Source organism: Antrostomus carolinensis, unplaced genomic scaffold (assembly GCF_000700745.2).
Source record: "Antrostomus carolinensis isolate BGI_N321 unplaced genomic scaffold, ASM70074v2 scaffold12680, whole genome shotgun sequence".
Taxonomy (NCBI): domain Eukaryota; kingdom Metazoa; phylum Chordata; class Aves; order Caprimulgiformes; family Caprimulgidae; genus Antrostomus; species Antrostomus carolinensis.
This window is the reverse complement of record NW_010286503.1, coordinates 1-21241: the sequence shown is the minus strand read 5'-3', so window position 1 is coordinate 21241 and position 21241 is coordinate 1. Positions and strand designations below refer to the sequence as shown.

The following is a 21241-nucleotide window of genomic DNA, read 5'->3' as shown; positions in this document are numbered from 1 at the left end:
CCCCTGCCATTCCCTGATGTTGAATAATAAAGACCTCATGCTTAGCATACATCAGTTCCTTCCTTGCCTCCTTCCACTGTCTTCACTCGAGATTATCCATCATTAGGATGTGAAATTTCTTCTAACACTATTCAAGTTATTCAAATGAATTGTCACTGCTAATAAAGATTCAGGAAATCCAAGACCCTCCTGGGCCTGTGAAAGCTAACTGAGGACAGATAAGCCCTCTGGTAAGAGGCATCATCAGTGCCTCCTCCCAGGCACAAAGCTAGTCTCCTTCCTCACCAAGGCATAGAGCACATTCCTCGCAAATACATAAATAAATAAATAAATAAATAAATAAATAAATAAATAAATAAAATCAATACTCCAGGGCAGCTATCAGCCATATATTTGGTGATCTAGCTGTGTTTTGACAGGATAGTGCCTTAGAGCATTACGAGAAAAAAAAAAAAAAAAGAAAAAAAGCCTTTTATATGTAGTCAGAGTTATCTGACTAACAGCACATGGAAAAGCTTGCGAGAAATTAAAACATACACAATCTTTCTGGTAAAACAGCCTCGGGATGCTATCTGTTGCCATCCAAACTATTCCAGAGAGATTTCTGTGTCACAAAAGTCTCAGCCTACACTGCATACTATTATCTAGATCAAATGCTAAATGCTGCCTGCACAGGTAAATAGCTAGGGATATGAGCAACCTCAGGCTTTTAAAGAACCTGCAATCCGCACAGTGTGATATGCAGATGCATCATAAAGATACTCCTAATGTCATCAGAGTTGTACCACAGGGGGAAAGTGAATGGGTTTGAGGACAAGACCTGCTCTTCTCTTGCTCCTACGCATGTACCTTGCTCTTGCTGCTGATCAATTGTTCTTCCCTGTGCCATTCTTTGCAGGTTTTGGGACTTGGAGTGTCACAAAGGCTCCATAAAGCATCAGAGCAGGTTGCACAGCAGGGTCAGTACTAGGCAATGAGAGGCAGAGACCTACTGTCTTGATGCTACATGAACACCAAGCCTGCCTGCTCCAGAGGGAAGCTTTCCACAGAGACCTCAACAGCCTCTGTCCACCAGAGCAGGCAACACCACCAGCCACCCTCTGCCTGTTGAATGAGTAACTTATCCATGTTGGACATGATCTTCACACAGCTAAATGTGTTTACAGACCTTTTTCCTATAGATGGGCCACATAGAGCTATCTAAGTGTAGAGTTATCCAAGCGTGCACACCTACTGTACTTTGAAAGTAGACCACTCAGTTTACTTAGCAAATTACTTTAATATACTTTTCGCCTTCGCCATGTACATCTTTAAAATCTTTCCTATAAAAAGGAAAAGCAAAGCCCCAAACCCTAATGGTACCAAAAAAAAGAGCATCTTCTAATTATCTAAATTGGACAGTGGTATATAAGTGAAATGAAAACAGGTTTTGAAAGTCTGTAACACTTTCACACATTACTGTGATTAATCTCCCTTGCTCTCGCTTGGGACTGACATCCTTTTTTTTGTTCTTTTTCTCTTTTTACAGATACAATCCCTTTTATATCTGTCTCTCCACACAACTCCCTGCCTTAGTAGAAACTCAAATTGTGATTAAATACCTAAGTAAATCCCATTTAAGCCTTCTTTACCAGCCCCAAACGCTACTGCTAAATGACAAAAAGCCTATCCAGAGCAGGAACCCTGCTAGCTTAGTTCCATCAGATGGCAAGGACAGGGACTAAAGAGGAGCACAAGGACTGGGTTTAGTGGCAGCAAACCTTGTCCTTTCTAGTCATCCACAATAGGGCAAGAGACTCACCTGTTCCTCCAGCCACCAAGTTACCCTTTTTCTCCTTTACACCACAGCTGGAAACCAGATTCTCCCTGAACTCTCTCAAACTCACTAAAAAAACCCCCAACAAACCAATACAAAAAAACCAAAACAAACCAAAAACCCAACAAACCAAATCTAATTTTTATACCAGGCTAATTTTATGCTGCATTAGCTCAGCTAAGTAGCTTGCAGAGGGGTCCAACAAGTGCACATGGCAGCACAAAGTACACACTGGGGACAGAAATGCATGGAAGCACAGGATGCTCCTTCTCTTGGTGGTAGAGAGCTATTAGATCTGCTTCCTGCATTTCTCTCTTGAAGCCAGTGCCTCAGGCAACAACTTGTTCACTTATTTGTGACTTATTTGTCAACTACACAGCATTTTCCTAACTTGGCAATAAGTCTGCTTTCTCCACACTGATTCCTTTTTAGGAAAACCAAGCAAGATCCCTCATTCATTTCCCCGCTATACTTTCTATGTGTTGTTAGAGCTCTGTATTACTTCAATATTTTAATCAAATTCAACTGTATTTCATCATGCATGTTCCCTGCTTCACTGAAAAGTCATGATTCCTCACTTGCCTAAAAATTTTTAGTGACTATTCAAGAATTAAGATGCAATTTTGCTTCAAATATTTGAGCCAAATTACTGCACAGCTGCAGGGGGCCTTTTCTCTCCCAACTGAGTGGTGAGTTGCTGAGGCTTTGTAAGATTACCCTAATAGGCAACTTCTCTTCTTCCTTTCCTCTTTTAATGAATGGCAAAAGAGTTAAACTGGGGACATTTGAAGCACCAACATTGGCAACTGTGCTGAAAGCCGCTTGAAGTGACTGGGGCAGCATCACAGAGCTATTGTTTCAGATGCTGCAAGTTCCCACTGAAATCACTTGAATTGTGCCTTTAAATTTTTTCCTCCCCTCTTTTGCACTACAAGACCCTTTCTTTAAAGAAAATCTGACCTCTCTGAATAACTGAGGTATCCAATGTTTTCACTACTGCAGTTTAAGGAATTGCACTCTATGCTTTTAAATTTAATACCTCAAACAGCACGTAAGTCAGCGATTCCTTAACACTGCATCAAAATGTTTGCTTAACAAGAACTTTAAAAATAGAACAACGGAAAGGTTTGCAAAAAACAGCCCTCTACCCCCCAAAAGACCCTGTGTAAGCACAAGGTTGACATTACACTAGTCCTGTATTCAGTCAAACCAATGCTGCTTCCAATTTCTTTTGGCCCTACCTCTTGGTTAAACCCCCCCCCCAAAAAAAACCACAACAAAAACCAAAAGAAAACTCTAAACCAAAGGCTTCACTTACATAATAAGAAAATACTTAATTCTGTAATAGCCCCACAGCTGTAATAAACTGTGTCAGGAGGAAATAACTAAGTTAACTATCAAATAGCTTATTTTCACTTTATTTACCTTGATATCAACTACTCAGTTCAAGCAATTAATACAGAGTTTTAAGCTGTTTATTCATCATGCTTCTTTCTGAACATGAAAAATCATTATGCAAATGTTCTTCATGAACATAAAGTAGAAGAAAATCAAAACAACATTTAATATTTTATTGTTATTTATTTATAGTTACATTGCATTAAAAGATTTTTCACTTACCAGTCAGCTATACATCCTGTTATTAAGTGACCGAAGATTAATCCTACAAGTAGGGAGAATTTAGCAATGTGGACTTTCCAGGCAGAATCACAAACAAGATCCCACTAGAAGGAAAACAAAAGAGACATATAAATTGAAATAAATTAGTTATTCTCACATGAGTTTAAACATAGTAACACTGGTGTAGATCTTCTTCCAAATTTCAGTCCTAGCATGAGTGCATGGAAGTGGCAGACAAAAGCTTTCCCCCCCCCGAGTCAAAAGGCAGATCCCAAGAAGGAAATTAAAGACTTGTTTACTTCTCTGAGTTTTATCAGACCCTTAATTATAAAATCACAATATCCAATGCTTAAGTCTCCCCCTCTCCCGCCACATGAGTTTGGACATTGTCAGTACTGATGTAGCTGAGCATCTCACTGTAGCAGCCTCAGACACCTACTACCACCACCCCGTGAAGCCCACCAGCAGCCAGCCCAGAAATTCAAGAGCAAGTTCTTCTATTGACCTCCTCAGGGCCGCTTGGAAACATGGGGAAAAGCAGCTGCTTTGCCACAGACCCCTCACGGACATTAGCTTCAGGCTCCCATGGACAAAGCAGCAAGAGACTTTTGCTTTCAGAAAAGCATCTTGGTTCCCTAGGCGGTGGAAGGGGATGAAGATTGACCAACAGCATGGCTCATCAGGTCGGGTCTGAAAAGCCAGATCATGGCACAGAGCCCAACAGGGCAGCCAGAGATCTCAGTTGAGCTGTACAACTCCTTGGGACAGCAGCTCCCACAGTGACATTTCACAGCTCCGAGATCAGACAGGGGTTGAACCTCCACATGAAAGCTACCCCTGATACTGAAATTACCCTTGCTGGCCAAAGGAAGAGAAAATGGACCATTTCAGGCACCCCATCATTAGGGCACTGCCTTATTCCCACGAGAAAGATGGGAACAGCAAGATTCCTAGTAAGGCTTTCCTAAACTCCAAGATATTTTCCCCTGAGGTATTAGACTGAGCCTCAGGAGAGCCAGGCTGCATTCCTGGCTTTAGCCCAACACCCTCATTGCCCTCAGATATGTAACTTAATCTCTCTAAAGTGTGGCTAGTACTATTACACCCTTGAATAAGTGTAGGAAGGTATGTTTGTCCGTGGTTTGTGAAGTGTTCAAATACTGATGGCAATGGGAACTGTGCACATTTCATGAAGAATAAGTATAGCTAACTTTGGGTAGTCAGAACCTCCAGGACTGAAACTTTGCAGAATACATGCCCGTTCCTGTGTAATGTAATAGTACCAGCTCTCCTGACATCAGTAAATGAAGTTTCATGGCAAAAAAGCACAAAGTGGAAGTATGCAATTCAATTTTAAGACAGATGCAACTTCAACAGAAAGCTTTCCTCAAAAAGAGTTTAATTAGGTGTGCCGCATTTTTAAGCATTTCCATAACATAGAGTCCTTCTACAAATAAGGCCAGCTCTGACTCCGCCCTCTCGTTCAACATCACAGATGTCCTCGCTGCAATATACCATCTCACCAACTAGTATAGAACTTTTGTGGCCAAAAGAAACATGCCAGCTTTCAGGCTCAAGCTTTTTGTTTCAGTTTACTGTATTTTTGAATTCCTCGCTGCAGTAATTTGTAGAAGTTGTGACTACATGTCTGATCTTCCAACCTACAGACTGAAGGCAGTAAGGAACCAAAAGCAAGTAGTACGAGCAAGTATTATTTTCCAACAAATAGCTATGAATTATTTGCAGCAAACAGCTCAGTAAGGCAGTGAGGATGCTCTCCGAAGATGTTGACTTTTTAGAAGTATTTAGCAAGTGAAGGAAATGCAATTACTAATATTTGCAACTATAGAACCAATCTCCAGTTAGGAAAGAAAAGTATCTGCCCAGACAAGCTGCAAACAAAACAAAATTCATGAGGCACATCTGAGCTCCAGGCAGGCTTTCAAGTTCTTTGGGTGTATTTTCACAATCCAGAAGGTGTATATGCTCCTTAAAAATGAGAAATCATTTTTGTTTGTAGAGTACAAATTAAGTTTATGAAAACCAGTAATTTTTATACAAGAATGGTTTTTTAAAGGCAATTTCTACAAGTTGTTAATTTTTAATCTTATTGCTGACAGAGGAACGGTGCTGTCATCCAAGCACAAAAAGAAAAAGCAAATATCCTTGTACCTTTTCATTTTCACAGCTCACTAGTCACATGTGCAGTACCAGATTACACACAGCCCAACACGTTCATGGCTGAAAGCCAAAATCTCATGAAGAGCTGTTGTGAAATTTCAGGCCAAGACAACAGATATCAAACCACTCTGGCACACTGGCACACAGAATAAGAGTTCAGAAGCAGAAGAAAAGTCAACCTATCAGCCTGTCCTTCAGTGGTACCTAAAATGCACCCACTCCTCTTGATAACTTATCTGCAGCCATTGTTTGTTTGTTTTTAGGGCTATTGCCCAACTCCCCAGCTGCTCTGAAAATAAAAACATGTATTTTTTTGCAAACCCTGCATCTGGCCCTTTCCTGCCCTGGGTTAAGCACACACTCTGTGGTCCAACGTAAATCAGAGCTGACGCCCCAAGCCCACAAGGGCAGCCTAATGTGGGTGCTGACAGACACAGACAGCCCCTGACCTTCCCTGAATCTCTCGATCTCCAAACGCCTCAGAATTTGTCAACAGGAAAATAGTGAAATATTTGAACAGTTGCTTTAGCACAAACTTTCAGAGAATCTGCCACTACCCCAAATTACTCAGTACTAAGAACATACCCCAGTTTCTCTTCTGGCAGCTATCACAAACCCGAAAGAGGCTGTTGTGAAGCATTTATTCAAAATAAAGTCAGCAGGACAGTGGTGGGTGCCACCAGGGCATTGGACTCACAGAGAGAGAGACAAAAGAAAAATGGATGCTGCAGTCAAAAGCAGACTCAAGTAAAGATGACATTAATAGGACAACATACATATTTAATAGCTAGTGTATCATCCCCACCCATCTTAACACAGCAGCAGAGCAAACCAGCAAGGCTCTGTCATGCTGAAAGTGCAGAAATTCTGCCAGAGACCTGCGGTCCCCTTCCCTTTCCCATCCAAAAGCCAAAGGCAAAGGACTGCAGCCTCAGCTTTGAAGAGCTAGAAATAAAGCAGGAACCATTATATAGCACCAACTCTGCCTCTCCGCTCATGTACACTGGGGCTTGGAATAGTGTGGCCAGCAGGACCAGGGAAGCTCTCTTACCCCTGTACTGGGCACTGGTGAGGCTGCACCTCAAGTGCTGGGTTCAGTTCTGGGTCCCTCACTACAAGAAGGACATGGAGGTGCTGGAGCGTGTCCAGAGATGGGCAACAAAGCTGGTGAAGGGGCTGGAGAACAAGTGTTACGAGGCTGAGGGAACTGGGGTTGTTTACCCTGGAGAAAAGGAGGCCGAGGGGAGACCTCATTACTCTCTGTAACTACCTGAAAGGAGGGTGGAGAGAGGTGGGGGTCGGTCTGTTCAACCAAGTAACAGGACACGAGGAAATGGCCTCAAGTTGCACCAAGGGCAGTTAAGATTGTATATTAGGAAGAATTTCTTTCCTGAAAGGGTTCTCGGGCATTGGAAGGGGTTGCCCAGGGCAGTGGTGGAGTCCCCATCCCTGGAGGGATTGAAGAGTCATGTAGACATAGTGCTGAGGGACACAGCTTAGTCAAGGACTTGTCAGTGTTGGGTTAATGATTGGACTCCAATCTTAAAGGCCTTTTCCAGTCTGGGCAACTGTGTGATTCTGTATTCGACACGTGCCTGCACAGCATGGCTGTGCCTGGAGCTGTGGCAGGTCCTGCTGTAAGCGCTGGTAGTTTCAAGTTTTGCAGAACAAAACACAGGGCTGGGCAGTGCTGATGAGAGTTCAAGTGGCACTCCAAGTAAATCTGCACTGGGAGACTGTTTTGGCTGGAGACTAGACAGTAATCCTCTGCCGCTGCTTACAAAAGGTTGATTAATCTGTTACAAGCAGAGACCATTAAATCCTGTAACTGCTCTTGGTGAATCTCCTGGTGTCCCACTTGGGAGTTAACAGCACCGAGCCTAAAGGAAGGGTGCTGCTAAATTTACAGTACTCCCTGGGTTTTGTCTGTCTTTCTGTCCTCCATCCATCCTCCTAATGGAAGAGATTGGATAAAGTGACTGGCTAAACCAATAGAACTGTATTGCTATGCTGAAACCAAAATAACTGTGTATAAAATATGCTGGTGGAAAGAGAGCATTTAAAAAAAAAAAAGCTTTTTTTCATAGCAGTACAACAATGTAGAGAATTTACCACCTATGCAAATGTGCAGTATACTGCAAATTTATTTTTTTTTCTTCATATTGTGACAGCATTTTTTTGTCAAATCTTAAGGAGTCACACCTTCGGGATCCTAATGTTTAATTGATATCAGTGAGTCACCACCCGTGCTGTGAGTCACTGTGCTGCACATCAAGATGGAGGACTGTTTGAAACACAAGATGCTTGGGAAGACATCTGGCAAAAGGTAACACGCCCAAGAAGTAACTGTCCTGTAGTTTCTTTACAAGGGGTGAATATTTGGATAGGGCTCATGCAGTGAGTCACTATTTGCACTGAAGTTAAGTTATAAAAGTGGCAAAGTCTTCTGTGTGTTTATTACTACAAACACAAGCTGTCTCAATTAAGGGCTCCTGCCTCGAAGGCACTTGTCCTCCAGAGGCCACAACACTGTCTGTGGCACCTAAGCACGCTGAATATCCACTGCTAAAAGTTCATAATAAAATGTCTGCCAAGGATTTGGCTTGTTCTACCTTCACTCTGATTGCATGAAGACGTGCAAGGCAGACCCTTCTGTCCTAAAAAGGGCAAAGGATGACAGATGCTCTGGTCTAGCACTTGCCTGGAGCCTGGCACAAAGAGCCCACGAGAGGGGACCTGGACACACACACACACCCTCTCCCCACAACGTAGGTTCACAGTTCGTTTCCAATGACTGATGTGGGCATCATCAATGGACCACTGCTGAAAGAAAGCAGACCCTTCCACAGACAGTCTGTGGGCAGATCACAGCCCTGCTCCAACTGCTCTCTGCATCGATGGCAATTTTAAGGTCATTAAATAAAAATCTATCATTCGTCACTGAGGTCTCTGTATGTTTGGTCTCTTCTTTCTTTGTTCCTTTCCTTCCTGCTTCATCTTTTTACAACCAAACCCTGTCAATTTTCCCCTGCACAGCACTAGTATTCATCTTCTATATGAATACCTCATCTAGTGAGAGTTTAAATTTATGATGCCCTCAGATTCTCTAAGGGTGTTTTTCCAAAAAAATGCAAACCACAAAGTTGTTTTTAAAAATAATAAAATATATTTTTTTAAGTTATGCTTTTCATACAATATATGTAATAAAAAGCAAACAGTCTTCCGGTATTTATTCCTGGAGGAAAAGCTCCAAGTCAACAGACCAAGTACTACAAAAAACAAAACAAAAGAAACCCCACCAAAAAACAAAACAAAAAACCTCACACACAAAAAAAAAAATCAATCCAAAAAAACACAATAAAAAAGCAAAAAAAAGTCAGTACTTACCCTAATATACCTACCACTAATGCCTTTTCCCATTACTAAACTATCTGAGTAGCACTTATAATTACAGCCACAGGAGACCACTGTACCAAGATTTCCATCCAGGCTGTTACAGGACAACATTTCTCTCCTTCCCTTCTTAACCCTTGGCCAAAGATGACCCTCTGGCTGCATTTTTAATGTAAGAAAGTGTACAAGTTCCAGAAAAATGGCACAATGCTCAGCTTTACAGAAAATAACTGATCAGTTAAACCACAGTGAAGATGTTACAGAAGTCTCCCAGAGGGACGTGCCAGCCCAACTGCAACACTTGAGGCTGGGGTGGTTTCCTCCCTCTCAGCTGTGGCAACAACAGAGCATTTAAACTATTTAACCTTCAAGGTTCAGGGTAGGGATGCCTCTCCTTTGAGATCACAGCTGGGCAAAGCACTCCCTGTATTTCAAGTGTCAATAAAGTGTTTTTGAGCACACCTGGAATTTTTTGACCACCCGTACAACCAGCTGGGTGGAAGTATCAAGAAGCTCACATTTCAAAATAGGGACATTCAGAAGAGTAAAAAATTAAATCAAATAATCCTGGAAGACTTCAGAAGAAGGTATAAAAATGAATGATTTTGTCTTTCTATGATCAGATACATTGAGAACCAAACATCTCTGAACTACAACTTTCCTTATATTCTTATCAGATACCACTGGACTTAGCTGGAAAACTGAAGAGTCATTAAAAAAAAAAAAAAAAACACAAGAAAAACATCAAACCAGCTATTGAGAGGTTTCACTGTTTGTTTTCTTTGAACAGCAACTCAAAGAAGCCTACACCACCTACACTGGAATGCCTCAACTCACCACACAGTCAACACCTGACTTTTAAGCTGCTTCCTCTCTGTATGATGCTCGACCTTCAAGTGCTGAATACATTTATCTTTCCTCAGCTGTATCATAAGTAGATGCTTTTGCTGAAAATCTTTGACCAGTGCCTGAGTGCTTAGGACCTCTTAAAGACAATTCCTTCTAATAAACAAATTTTTACTGAGCAAGTACACAATGGTATTTTGAGAGGTTTAGAAACATCCCAGTTCGCAAGAACTTTTACTCGGGTAGCCAGAGAGATAGATGCTGTTTGTACCAGAGTATCATCTTTTGCCCAACATCTGCCTCCTTCCCTGTCCCAACAAATCTGGGGTACCTGTTCCCGTACACTGGAGCTTGCTATGATTGTTTTGTTCAGCTTCTTGTCCCATTCATTTTTCTTACAGTGGGAACAACATGTTCTGCACTTTTCATACTTGGAAGCCAGTAAACCATTTCTGACCGCAGTGGACAGCTGGTTTAGGGAAAGCTGCAGCCCAGGAAAATCACTCATGAACAGTGAGCACAAGGTCATTTACACAGACATTGTCAGGTTACTTTAACTAGAGATATAACTGCTGGGACAACATACCATTTAAAAAATAAAGCAAAGAAACTACTTCTTACTAACACCACAAAGCCAAAAGTTTGGGGGACATGGGGGAAGGAGAGAAATGGGGAGAGAGAAAGAGGAGAGGGCGCGTGAACCAAAGGACATGTGCTTAGCAGTCTTCCAAGAAAGATATAATTAGATTGTGCAGTGTTGTATGAAAGCAGTTTCACGTACCTACAAAAACAGTTTCCATCCCTGCAAAACAGTACAGGACTGCACAACTGTGGACTTCACAAATTTCCCTAATGGTTTCTGAAGTTTAACATGGTTGAAGTTGCTGAAATACATCTTTTAAAACAACATTTTCAGATATGCATGACTTAGCTGTGAAATTTCCACATTAATTTTTCAAGTTTATCTTCTTTAAGTCTGCCTTAGAAATAAAGCACACATGCTCAGTGCCATGCGGCCACACATCACTGTGTGAACCTCAATACATAAGATAGCACTTCTTCCTGGTTTATAACCTGCAACTCCATTGTGAAGATGGGACAACCTAAGGTACAGGTGGTGTCAAGTTGCTCACAATCAGAGAGCCAGAGATACACTGCCTCCTATTTCAATTACCTCAGGGTAATTGGGCTGTCCCCCCATGCCCCATGGGGAGACGCTGTCCCGCTCATACCCAGTACATGCGTGGCCCCGTTCCCCACCCAGCAGCAGGAAGGTGATGCCAACAGCAGATGCATTACTGTAGCATCTCCTGCTTGCGCCCACTGAAGCAGCACCAGGCTGCCAGCTGAGCTGCACCATGCACATCTGTGTCATACCTAATGCATTGCAGTCACAGCTCACCTGTAAGAGCCATTTCCCAGCATGGTGAAACAGCACAAGCACCACTGCAATCGCAAAACAAGCCCAAAACTTCAAATATGCCAGAGGACACAAACAGACTACATTTCACAGCCAGTAGACTAACCTGGAAAAGACTTTAAATCAAATGCTCTGTGCTAAATTATTCCTTAGTCTATGCCATAAGCAAAAAAAGACTCTTCAAGCTGTCCACTGAGCACATCAGCAGAGTCTCAAGATAATGAGATGCCACCTGAAACACTGCAAAACTAGAAAAGTTTAATCTACCCTTCAACTTCACACTTTAATCAGGAGCAATTAGCTCTTCTGTTCACAACCGTGCTATCATCACAGATCTGTTTCTTTTCCCCACTGGGAGAGGGAAGAAGGAAGTTTGCTAAGTAAATAATCATCACTAATACGCTAACAATTAAAATATGATTTGTTAATCATATGACAGTCTTCTGAATACTCAACATGATTAAATTAATTTTAGTAACATCCATATACCACTCACTTCTCCATCATTACTTCTTTTATTTTTAGTAGCAGTAGTTCCCTTTATTCTGAGACATTTTGATCTTCTCCAGTTTTCGCCCTCACCAGATTAGTCAACTAACTTGTTTCTCAGCTGATGCTATCTGCTTCACTTTTTCCAACTCCGTAATGTCATCTAACATCAAAGAGTTGGGAGATACAAAATCCTGCTTACAGCTTTCATCAACACTGTATTCATAACTTTCCAGAGAGCAGGATAAGGATATTTCCATCTCTCTTTTACATCTCTGTGTTGTATCTTTTCTGCATGTATTCTGATATCATTAGGAGCCACTGGCACAAAGCTGACTACCTTTAAACCTGTTCTTTGCTTTAAGACCCATAGCTGTTTGTGTTCCTCCGACTGTGTGAAAAGACCAGGAGTAACATCACCTATCACTAGGATTGACTGAGACATACACTGAAAATCATTTTTTTGGGTGCTATCCCTTGGTTTTCAGCTGAAGATAACCTTTATTCTCATCAAGGTACATGCTGCTGTGACTGGCTTTGTGACCAAACTAAATAAAATGTTGAAAAGCTTTTCTAATTTGTATTTAGAACAGTACTAGGCATTGTAAATAGAAGTTATATGTAAAAAAAAACCCCACAATATTTTGGTTAAATATTAACATTTCCTATCATCCGAGTATCGAAAACAAGTTAACACTTTGAGGACTGGTATTTTTCAGGCTGCCAAAACCATGTGTGCGTAAAACACACTGGATGTACACAGCCTTGAGAGGTCTGACATGGCAAAGCCTCATTTACTCTCTTATTGGGCCTTTTTAAGAATTGGGGGGAAAAACTCGCTAGTGTCAAGCATGGTGTAAAAACTCTAAAATGGAGAAGGGGGAAGCAGATGACAAGAGGAGGAAGCCATTTTTCATGAGAAATACTTGCTCAAAGTTACCGTAGGTTAAAAGATCAGACACCTTAATTTTGACATGCAATTATTGTTACCGTGACCCTGCCCTCTCATCACTTGAGGACTACAGCTATTATAATTCAGGTAAGAAGAAAAGGAGAGGGAGAGGGGGAAAAAAAAAGTATTAATTCAAACTTAAATAAATATTAAGGGGAATGAAGAAAGGAGAAAAATATTCCACTTGTTTTACAAATCAAAATAAGAAACTGGTTTGTCAAGCTTGTATTCTTCATGCAGACAATGCTTCACACAGCTCTGGGAGACAGAGCAGGGGAAAAGGTCTTACAGTTTAATTTACATTTGCTGTCCTTTGTAATATTTGTAGGGCGGACATTGAGAAATTGTCTACACACTCATGGACTTTGGCCTGGAGGCCAGGAGAAGACCAGGCAGCTCCAGAGCACTGCAAAGTAACAGGGAGATGGTACTTGAGCCAAAATAAATTCCACCACAACTTTCTGGAGCTGAAAACCTTTTCCAGGGAACCAGACCACCCTGCTCTGAAAACAGCACACAAGGGTAACTATAAATCACAAGCTGCTGGACAAGGCAAATGTACCATTTTTCCCTGTGTCTCACGTGTAGCATTTCTGATTCTCCCAACTTTGCTACTCGTGGATCTAAACATGCTTCCCAGAAACAAGTACCAGGATATTATTTAGTTTAGTCTTTTCTTCTTCTGTTTGAGTAGGACAACAGGCATTTGAGATTCTCCCAGATGAAAATCCTAACAAAGCTGTGCACTACACATTGAATTTTCCTCCAGGGCAGATGAGTGGAGAAGAAAAAAAAAAAAAAAGTAGAAGTAGAAGTCTTCTACACAGGAGTGAACAGGAGTGAGTTGCACCCAGCCCATCGTCCCCTGAGCATGTTTGCCCTTGCCTCCTCAGCTTGCAGGGCAGGCAGGAGTTTCTGCCCCAAAGAGGAAGTAATTTTTTACAACGAGGGTGATGAGACATGGGCACAGGTTACCCAGAGAAGTGGTAGAAGCTCTATCCCTGGGAACGTTAAAGGCCAGGTTGGATGGGGCTCTGAGCAAGCTGATCTAGTGGAAGGTGTCCCTGATCATGGCAGTGGGTTTGAACTAGATGACCCTTAAAGGTCCCTTCCAACCCAAACCATTCTATGATTCTATGAACACGCCGGTTGCACCACAGTCACGCACCGCAGCCAGCTGCTGATGCATCTCCTGCCGCGTGGGAACAGGCACAGACCTACTGCGTGTTCCCAGCAGGTATGACGTGGCCTGGATCGGCAGGAGCTACTCAACACACACGTTAATCATCGCTATCTGCCAGATTTTACGGGCTGATGGCACGGAAGGCTCCGCAGTGCCTGCCCTGGGCATGGGCCAGCACAGCTCTGGTATGGCACTGATCCGTTATCAGGTGCTGACACTGGTTTTGCCTGGATGCCTCTGCAACACACCCCAATGGCACCTTCTGGAAGGGGCTTGAACCTCCTTTCTCCCTCCTTCAGGTCTCTTCCTTCCCCCTTGACTTTAAAAGGGAATTCAGAGTGCACACAAGGTCACCTGCTGTCAAAAGTCAACAGGAAAAAAAATTATAAAAATTATAGAATGGTTTGGGTTGGAAGGGACTCTTAAAAGCCATCTAGCCCAACCCCCCTGCAGCAAACAGGGACATCTGCAACTAGATCAGGTTGCTCAAAGTCTTATCCAACCTGACCTTGAACAATTCCAATGATAGGACATCCACAACTTCTCTGGGCAACCTGTTCCAGTGTTTCACCACCCTTACCGTAAAAAAATTTCTTCCTTATACCTAGTCTAAATCTACCCTCTTTTAGTTCAAAACCATTACTCCTTGTCCTATCGCCACAGGCCCTGCTGAAAAGTTCGCCCTCCTCTTTCTTATAGGCTCCCTTTAAGTATTGAAAGGTGGCAACAAGGTGTCCCTTCTTATTAATCCATTACATGATGAGAGCTAAGCACACATTTCAGAGTTGATGCCACTGGAGCCCAAAAAAGCTACTCTGGGGGAATTCAGTACAAGAATTGAAAACTCAGCACTGCTGCAGCATCTTCCTGTGACAGGGTTCTCTGATCTTCTACACATCCTCTGCAGCAAACCTCATTCTTTTCTTCCACAGCACAATCTCAGCCTAATTAATTTCACAGTTACTTGTGGGTAACCCAGCACTGGTCAGGCTGTGCTGCAGAAGAGCGTGAGGAGGAAGGAGTATGAAATGGAGTGAGTGAGAGCAACTGTCCCAAGCAGGGGACCAGGTAGCACAGAGGGGAAACCAAGCAGAAACAAAACAAGCAAGGAAAACAAAAAAATAGAAGGTACACAAAAGCATTGGATCCCTTTCAGTATTTTCTAGATTTAGCCACTCTCTAAAATTAATTTGGAAAGCTTTAATTTAAGACTTTGCACTATTAGTATGGTCAAAAGTCTTTAAGCTAAGGAAAACCATGTCTTGTGCTATTTCAGATGTTATTTCATTAAAAAGTGAACAAATTCACATTGAACTGGCCTGTAATCCTCATCTTAACATTACCATCAGAACTGGCTCTAAATTAGATGCTTTCCTAAGTGCTAGTTCCTCCTCTTTGACAAACGCTTTAAGAAAAACATGAGATCATCTTCTATAATCACACTCTTGTAGCCAGAGTAAGAGGTAAAATTGTTAAAGCACTTTAGAAATTTGGTTTTAGACTGCCTGAACAGCTGGCAAATATACACCATAGCCTGTAACTTCTGCCACAGCATGGGCAGAGTTGGTGTATTTAAACTAAATGACTGAGACACAGGATGTATTAGGGAGTGGAAACAAAAACCAAACAAAACCCCAACCATTTCAAACATCACGTCCGTCCAGAAAAAAAAATGCGGCTGCTTGACATACATACAGAAAATGAGGAATAGGAAAGGCTCAATAGCAAGTCTTGGAAAGCTGAGAATTACTTTGAGACATTCTAACATGGAACTACCTCCCTGAAGGATTACTGTTAGTTCTACCCATGCTACAAACTCTCTGTGGTAGGCTGAATTCATATTCCTGTACCGAGATGCTTTACCTTAAGGGTGATAATAAACTTTAACTCTGTGCACTTTCCCTTTAGCCAAAAAACCCCATAGCAGATAGAAAAACTAAGACTACCTGAGTCCTGATGTCAGTATCGGTCTCAACCCAGTTTCTGTTTTCTAGACCAATTGCTTAAAAATTTTTTGGCCCATACATAACAGCCTCCCTAGATAAATAAAACAGTATCTAGGTTACTAAACAAGTACTTGTCGTCTGGTGATAACATCATACTTGGTTATCTCAAACACCAACATAAGGTAATTTGCTGTTTGCAGGCAGAGGACAGTTCCACACCACAGGGAAATCACAAATATTGTTTCTAAAACAGCCATTCCCTCCCTTCACTCCATTCAGCCAGAAACTCACCCTAGTGCTTTAGGGGGTGTTCACCAGCACCCTGATAACCAGGAGACTTCATCACCATGTTCAGTGTGGCTGGGCAGGTCCCAGAGCAGCTGCAGCTGGACATGCCATCAGCTCTCTCCTTGCTCACTCTTTAAGAAGCAGATGTCTCACACCTGTGAGCACTTAGACTAGTAACCACTAACACTTTATCAGCTAACTTGCAGAGGGAAGAGTAAGAAAAAAACAGTTTGAGATCTCCCCTATAGCTGAGGAAGCCCTAAAAAAATAGTAGTAGAAGTTTGCTCTGATCTGCCAGTATTTCTGGATATGTCTGACCACAGGGACTTGACCCCTTCAGCTTCCATTAGGAGCAGAGAGAGACATTTCAAAGCCTCATCTGAAAGAAATTTAGAATACTCCTGCTCACTGCAAGCACCTGCCTTGCAGGTCCTTACACCCCCTTCAATCTGTACAAGCGAAGCAAGGACACAGGTGATATACTAGCTTCAATCTTGCAACTTCTGACCCAACTACTGCACTGGGTGTAATAACTTGAGGTTTTCATTGATATGGAACTAAGTAGATGCCAGTCAGCCAGGATCCAACACTGAAAAGGTAAACCCTAGCAGTTGCAAGGTGAGGGGAAAATAAAAATAAAAATAATAAAAAAGCATCAGCATTTCTGAAATCTTTTTGCACAGAGCAGCCAACTAGAGGATATGCAGAAACAGGCACAAGACCTCCTCCCAGGTTTTCTATCAGGTTAGCAAATGAAATCAGACAATGAGTGTTAAGAAAAGTGCCATAAAAGCAAGGGAAAGAAAGGCTGGTAGAGCACAGACATCCTCCCTTACAGAGGAAGAGAGAGCATCACATCCCAGCCTGAGCTGGTCCAAGTTCACACCAAGACAGCACTGACAGGTGCTCACTGCACGGCAGCACTGCCCCTGGACCATTTGGCTCTCCTGAATTAAGCTTTGCTTTTTTGGAAGGGACAATTTGCTAGAGGCTCAGCCAAATTGGCATGAGAACAATGGAACCAGTGGCAAAAAGGTAAAATGATGGCATGTTACTTGGGAAAGAAGATGACTCAACCCAAATCAAGTGGGAAGTTGAGAGCCAAGAGAACAGCATTGCAGCAAGACAAGGCATCTGGAGCAGAAAAGCAGCCACAACAGGAATTCCCTTGTGACTAGACATGAAATATTATTACATAATTGCTCTGGGTGATTAAAACACAGCCTTCAACTAACCACTTCCCTCGATACCACCCGCAAGAGGTGGAATGATCTGGAACCAGGATACTGTGCCATCAACTGCTGCAATTTAATCAAGCCTCCATCTTGCCCATCATCAGCTCTTGGTGTCCATTGTACAAATTAGCATTCAGAACAACCAACAACCCCACTATGTAATGCAATCGAACACAGTGGACAGGTCATCCTAGTAACAGAGGGAAAAAAAATAAAAAATCAACAACTATCAATCCTGTAACTAAGAGCTTCCATGGAAACTTTGCTCCAAGACGGTCAGGAGGTCCAGGCACTAAAAAAAGTTAATGAGAGAGTTAGAAAAGCCCCTGCTAAGTACACAGTCCAACTTCCTGCTAGGCTTCACCGCTACACACGTTTAGTTGTCATTATGTTGCTGATTGTGTTAATGCCAATAATTTACCTGAAGCATCACTTTGCAAATGGGTAAAATGAGACCTCAGGTTTCCCCGTGGAAAGAAAAGGAGAATATTTCTCAGCATCCTTCCTTTGGATAGTGTTGAGATACATGGACCACTTAAAAGATTTTTTTTTTTTTTCTTTTTTTACTAGCCTTTTGCCTAAAGACTATTTCAGGATATACCTCTCACAAACGATACACGTGCACACTGTTTATAGCAGTGTGATAATGGTGATGTTGTGATAAAGAACAGATTAAAATCCTCAAAGAAGCATTTAGCAGTGAAAAAGCCTTACAAATGAATTGTCCTAAAGGAAGATATTTATGTACAAACGAAGCTAAAGACTAAGATTTATGTACTGAGTCAGGACATTAGCTCAGATGGGTGGTTTAATATGGCCACTGGAATCCCTGTGGTTAAATTATGCACCTGACCTCTTTGCTATATGTATTTCAACAGTGTTAAATAATAAGCAGTGTGTCCTTTATTACCATTTCCAGTTCTAATGACTGGCAGCACTATAAAAAGCACCATTCCCGGTGACTCAATTGAGGAGGTCAGGATAATGGCAGCACCTAGTGTGGCAACGCCGCTCTTCAAGGAAGGTGCAAGGCCACCCCTGGCTCCGGCAAAGACTCCAAGATAAGTGGGGCTAAGCAAAGCACAGAGCAGGGCTGGAAACAGCAAGATCTCCACTCCATCAGTCCCAAGCATGACACAGGCTGGGAGAAAATGGGCACCAGGGAAGGGAGAGCTGAGAAAGTAGGGACAGAAAGACAACATCTGATGAAGGATACTGTTAGGAGAGAGGCTATGGAGACAAGGAAGCTTAACGCAGTTTAGGGACAGCTATCTGCTCCCGAGCAGTGATGGAGCATCCAGCAGCAATTAGCTTGGACCACTGAAGATTGAGAACAAGAGGATTTACTGGCCAAACAAAAGTGCATTTTTTATTTATATACTTTTAGCTCTCTTTGTGATATTTCAATATAACCCCTGGCTACTACACAGATGAGCGTGTATTAGACTAAGATTTAATAAAACTATTTAGAAATAGGAGAACATTGCACAATACATTACAGAAACAAATGTATTTTTGAGAGGAGTTAAGGGAGATCTGAACATCCAGTCTTCTGAATTTATCAGCACAGTTTTTTCTGACAAAGGATGGTAGGATGCACGTAAGAGAAGTCAGCAGTTACAAGAATTGCTCCCACAGTATCAGAGCTTCTGGGAGTTTATAGGAAAGCAAGTCCAAATTAAGCTACACTGATGTTCTGCCTGGGTTTTTCTGCTCTTTGTCCATTAAGATAAAAACAGACAGCACACCCACCCAGAAAACTCACAAAACAACACCAAAGCACAAACTAAGGAGGAATCCTGACCCTGAGAAAACAACCTAATTATAATTACATGGGATTACAAATCAAAGAGAAAAAGTTGCCAAGCTTTTAGAAGCAAGCATACAACAAAAATTAAAATTCCACACTTGAAAAGCCTGTAGTCTCAAAAGATTGTTATTATTCTTTCTAATAGAAAACAAGACAGCAGGGACCACAGCTGTTTATTTTCTCTTTAAATTGATCTGCCCTTTACTGCAAGTTCTTCCAAAGAATACTTTTTTATTATTTTTAAAGAAGCATGCAATATAGCAAACTAACTCCCCCTTGACCTTTTGTGGACAACTTGATGATGACATTCAAAAGATCCAAACTTCTCAAAAAATTTATTTTTACAGTTTACATTGTAAAAAACCCAGTATTTTCATGCTCAAGCATCAGTGTTAAACCCTAAAACATAAGAATAGCTTAGTTTCTGGCTACGAAGAAAAGAAAATCTGCCTCTCTTAAAAGTCAAATTTCATTATGTGCTTCTATGTCACAAACCCTTAAAGTCCACCATCTGCCTGTATTTTTCTCATGAAAGGACCAAAGCTGGGTTACTTTGTTACACTTTTTTTTTCTTTTCTCATTTTAATCCATTCTGGGGTCAAGGTTTTGAGGGATTTGCTTTACCTGCTTTTCCCCTGTTGCTCACACTTTCAAGGGACACAAAGAGAAACTGAAATGATTTTCAATGATTAATACAAGCACGTGCTGGCTAACTGAAGCACAACCATGCCAGTCATCGGATATTGCTGCATTTCTTTCTCCCAACTAGATAAACACAGTTAATCCAAAACACTGCTCCTGGGCAGGAAGTAATTTTTGCTGATTTTAGAGGGTGTCTTGAGATTAAGAGAACTACTTTCCTGGTGTAACAGTTTCATTTTTACATTTCCAAGAGCTCCAGTTCCCTGTTAATACCAACAAGGCCCATCTGGAGACGGCAGGACTTTCGCAGGAGCCGGTACCACCAACAAGCAAAACCTTTCAGGTGAAAAGGCGAGGTGTTTTTTTGCAGGCGCTACTCAGCAAACATGAAGTCAGAGCAGAAAGCGGCACAGCCCTCCTCACTAGAAATTTTCCACCTTAGCCATTACACAGAGAAACACAAAACAGAGCAGCATGCACTTTCTGCCTCTGGAGTACCGAGACCTTTCTTCTTCTATTACTCTATTGAAACAAGGGAATAAGTACAAAACAAGAAAAATTCAGTAGAACTTCGTTTTGTTTTCCTCCCACAATAACCACCTCACCAGCTTCTCCAAAAATCAACCTGGTTTTTGGTTTGTACAGTTGCTTTAGTATACTGGCACAACAACGAGCGATACTACAGCCGGAGCGTTCTCTGCAGCCCTTTCCCCTCACTAGCGGGTGACACCGGTCCGCAGCGCCTTTCCCACAGACACCTGCACCCCGAGGTCACAGGACAGCTGCCATTTCGGGATCCCAAAGAGCCACTGAGGGTCCCATTCCAGGACATAACTTTGCAGCTCAGCGCCATGACCAGCACCCAGGTACAAACCCCCAGAATGGACACCCGGTGTGACACCCAGGGAGGGAAAGGATTGCAGGGATGTGGGACTTGCTCTTAGTGGGAAGGTAACCCACGGGGCACCCGACATGGACAGATCCGCATCGCGTCCAGCTGCTCCCCTTGCTCTGGGAGACGTGGGCGCCAAGCAGGACCAGGGTAGTGCCAAGGGGGTCTGTGAGGGCTGGACGAGGTGGGGGGCTGAGGGAAGCTGCCATTCTCACCTTGCTCACGACGTTTTGGACGAGGCCGGCTCTGATGCGGTAGTGCCACTCGTGGCAGTCGCACTCGCTGGCGTTGCCCCCCGCGGAGGTGGGCAGCCCGGGCGGAGGGAAGATGCTGCCGTTGCCGCTGCGGTTGGCGTGGCCCGGTGCCAGGGTCCCGCTCCAATTACCCTGTCCATCCGCCTCCCGGCACCAGAAGTCGGGCTGGTCCAGGAGGAAGGAGTCCGAGAACTTGCTGAAGCCGATGAAGAGGGCCGGGACCCAGGTGAGCAGCACCAGGGTCCGCTGGTACCCACCGCCCAGCCCCCCGAGG

At 42.7% G+C, this 21241-nt stretch overlaps 1 protein-coding gene across 1 annotated transcript in view; it reads right to left on the bottom strand.

Annotated features, from left to right (window-relative positions):
• Positions 1 to 21234, bottom strand: part of SLC22A23 (solute carrier family 22 member 23) — a gene marked incomplete at its 5' end in the record, with an annotated part of 23504 nt that extends 2270 nt beyond the window's left edge. The window contains 2 exons of the mRNA XM_010173489.2: positions 3437 to 3540; positions 20929 to 21234. Coding sequence (XP_010171791.2) covers positions 3437 to 3540; positions 20929 to 21234 — 410 coding nt within the window. The remainder of the gene's footprint in view (positions 1 to 3436; positions 3541 to 20928) is intronic.
• Positions 21235 to 21241: the final 7 nt, after the last annotated feature.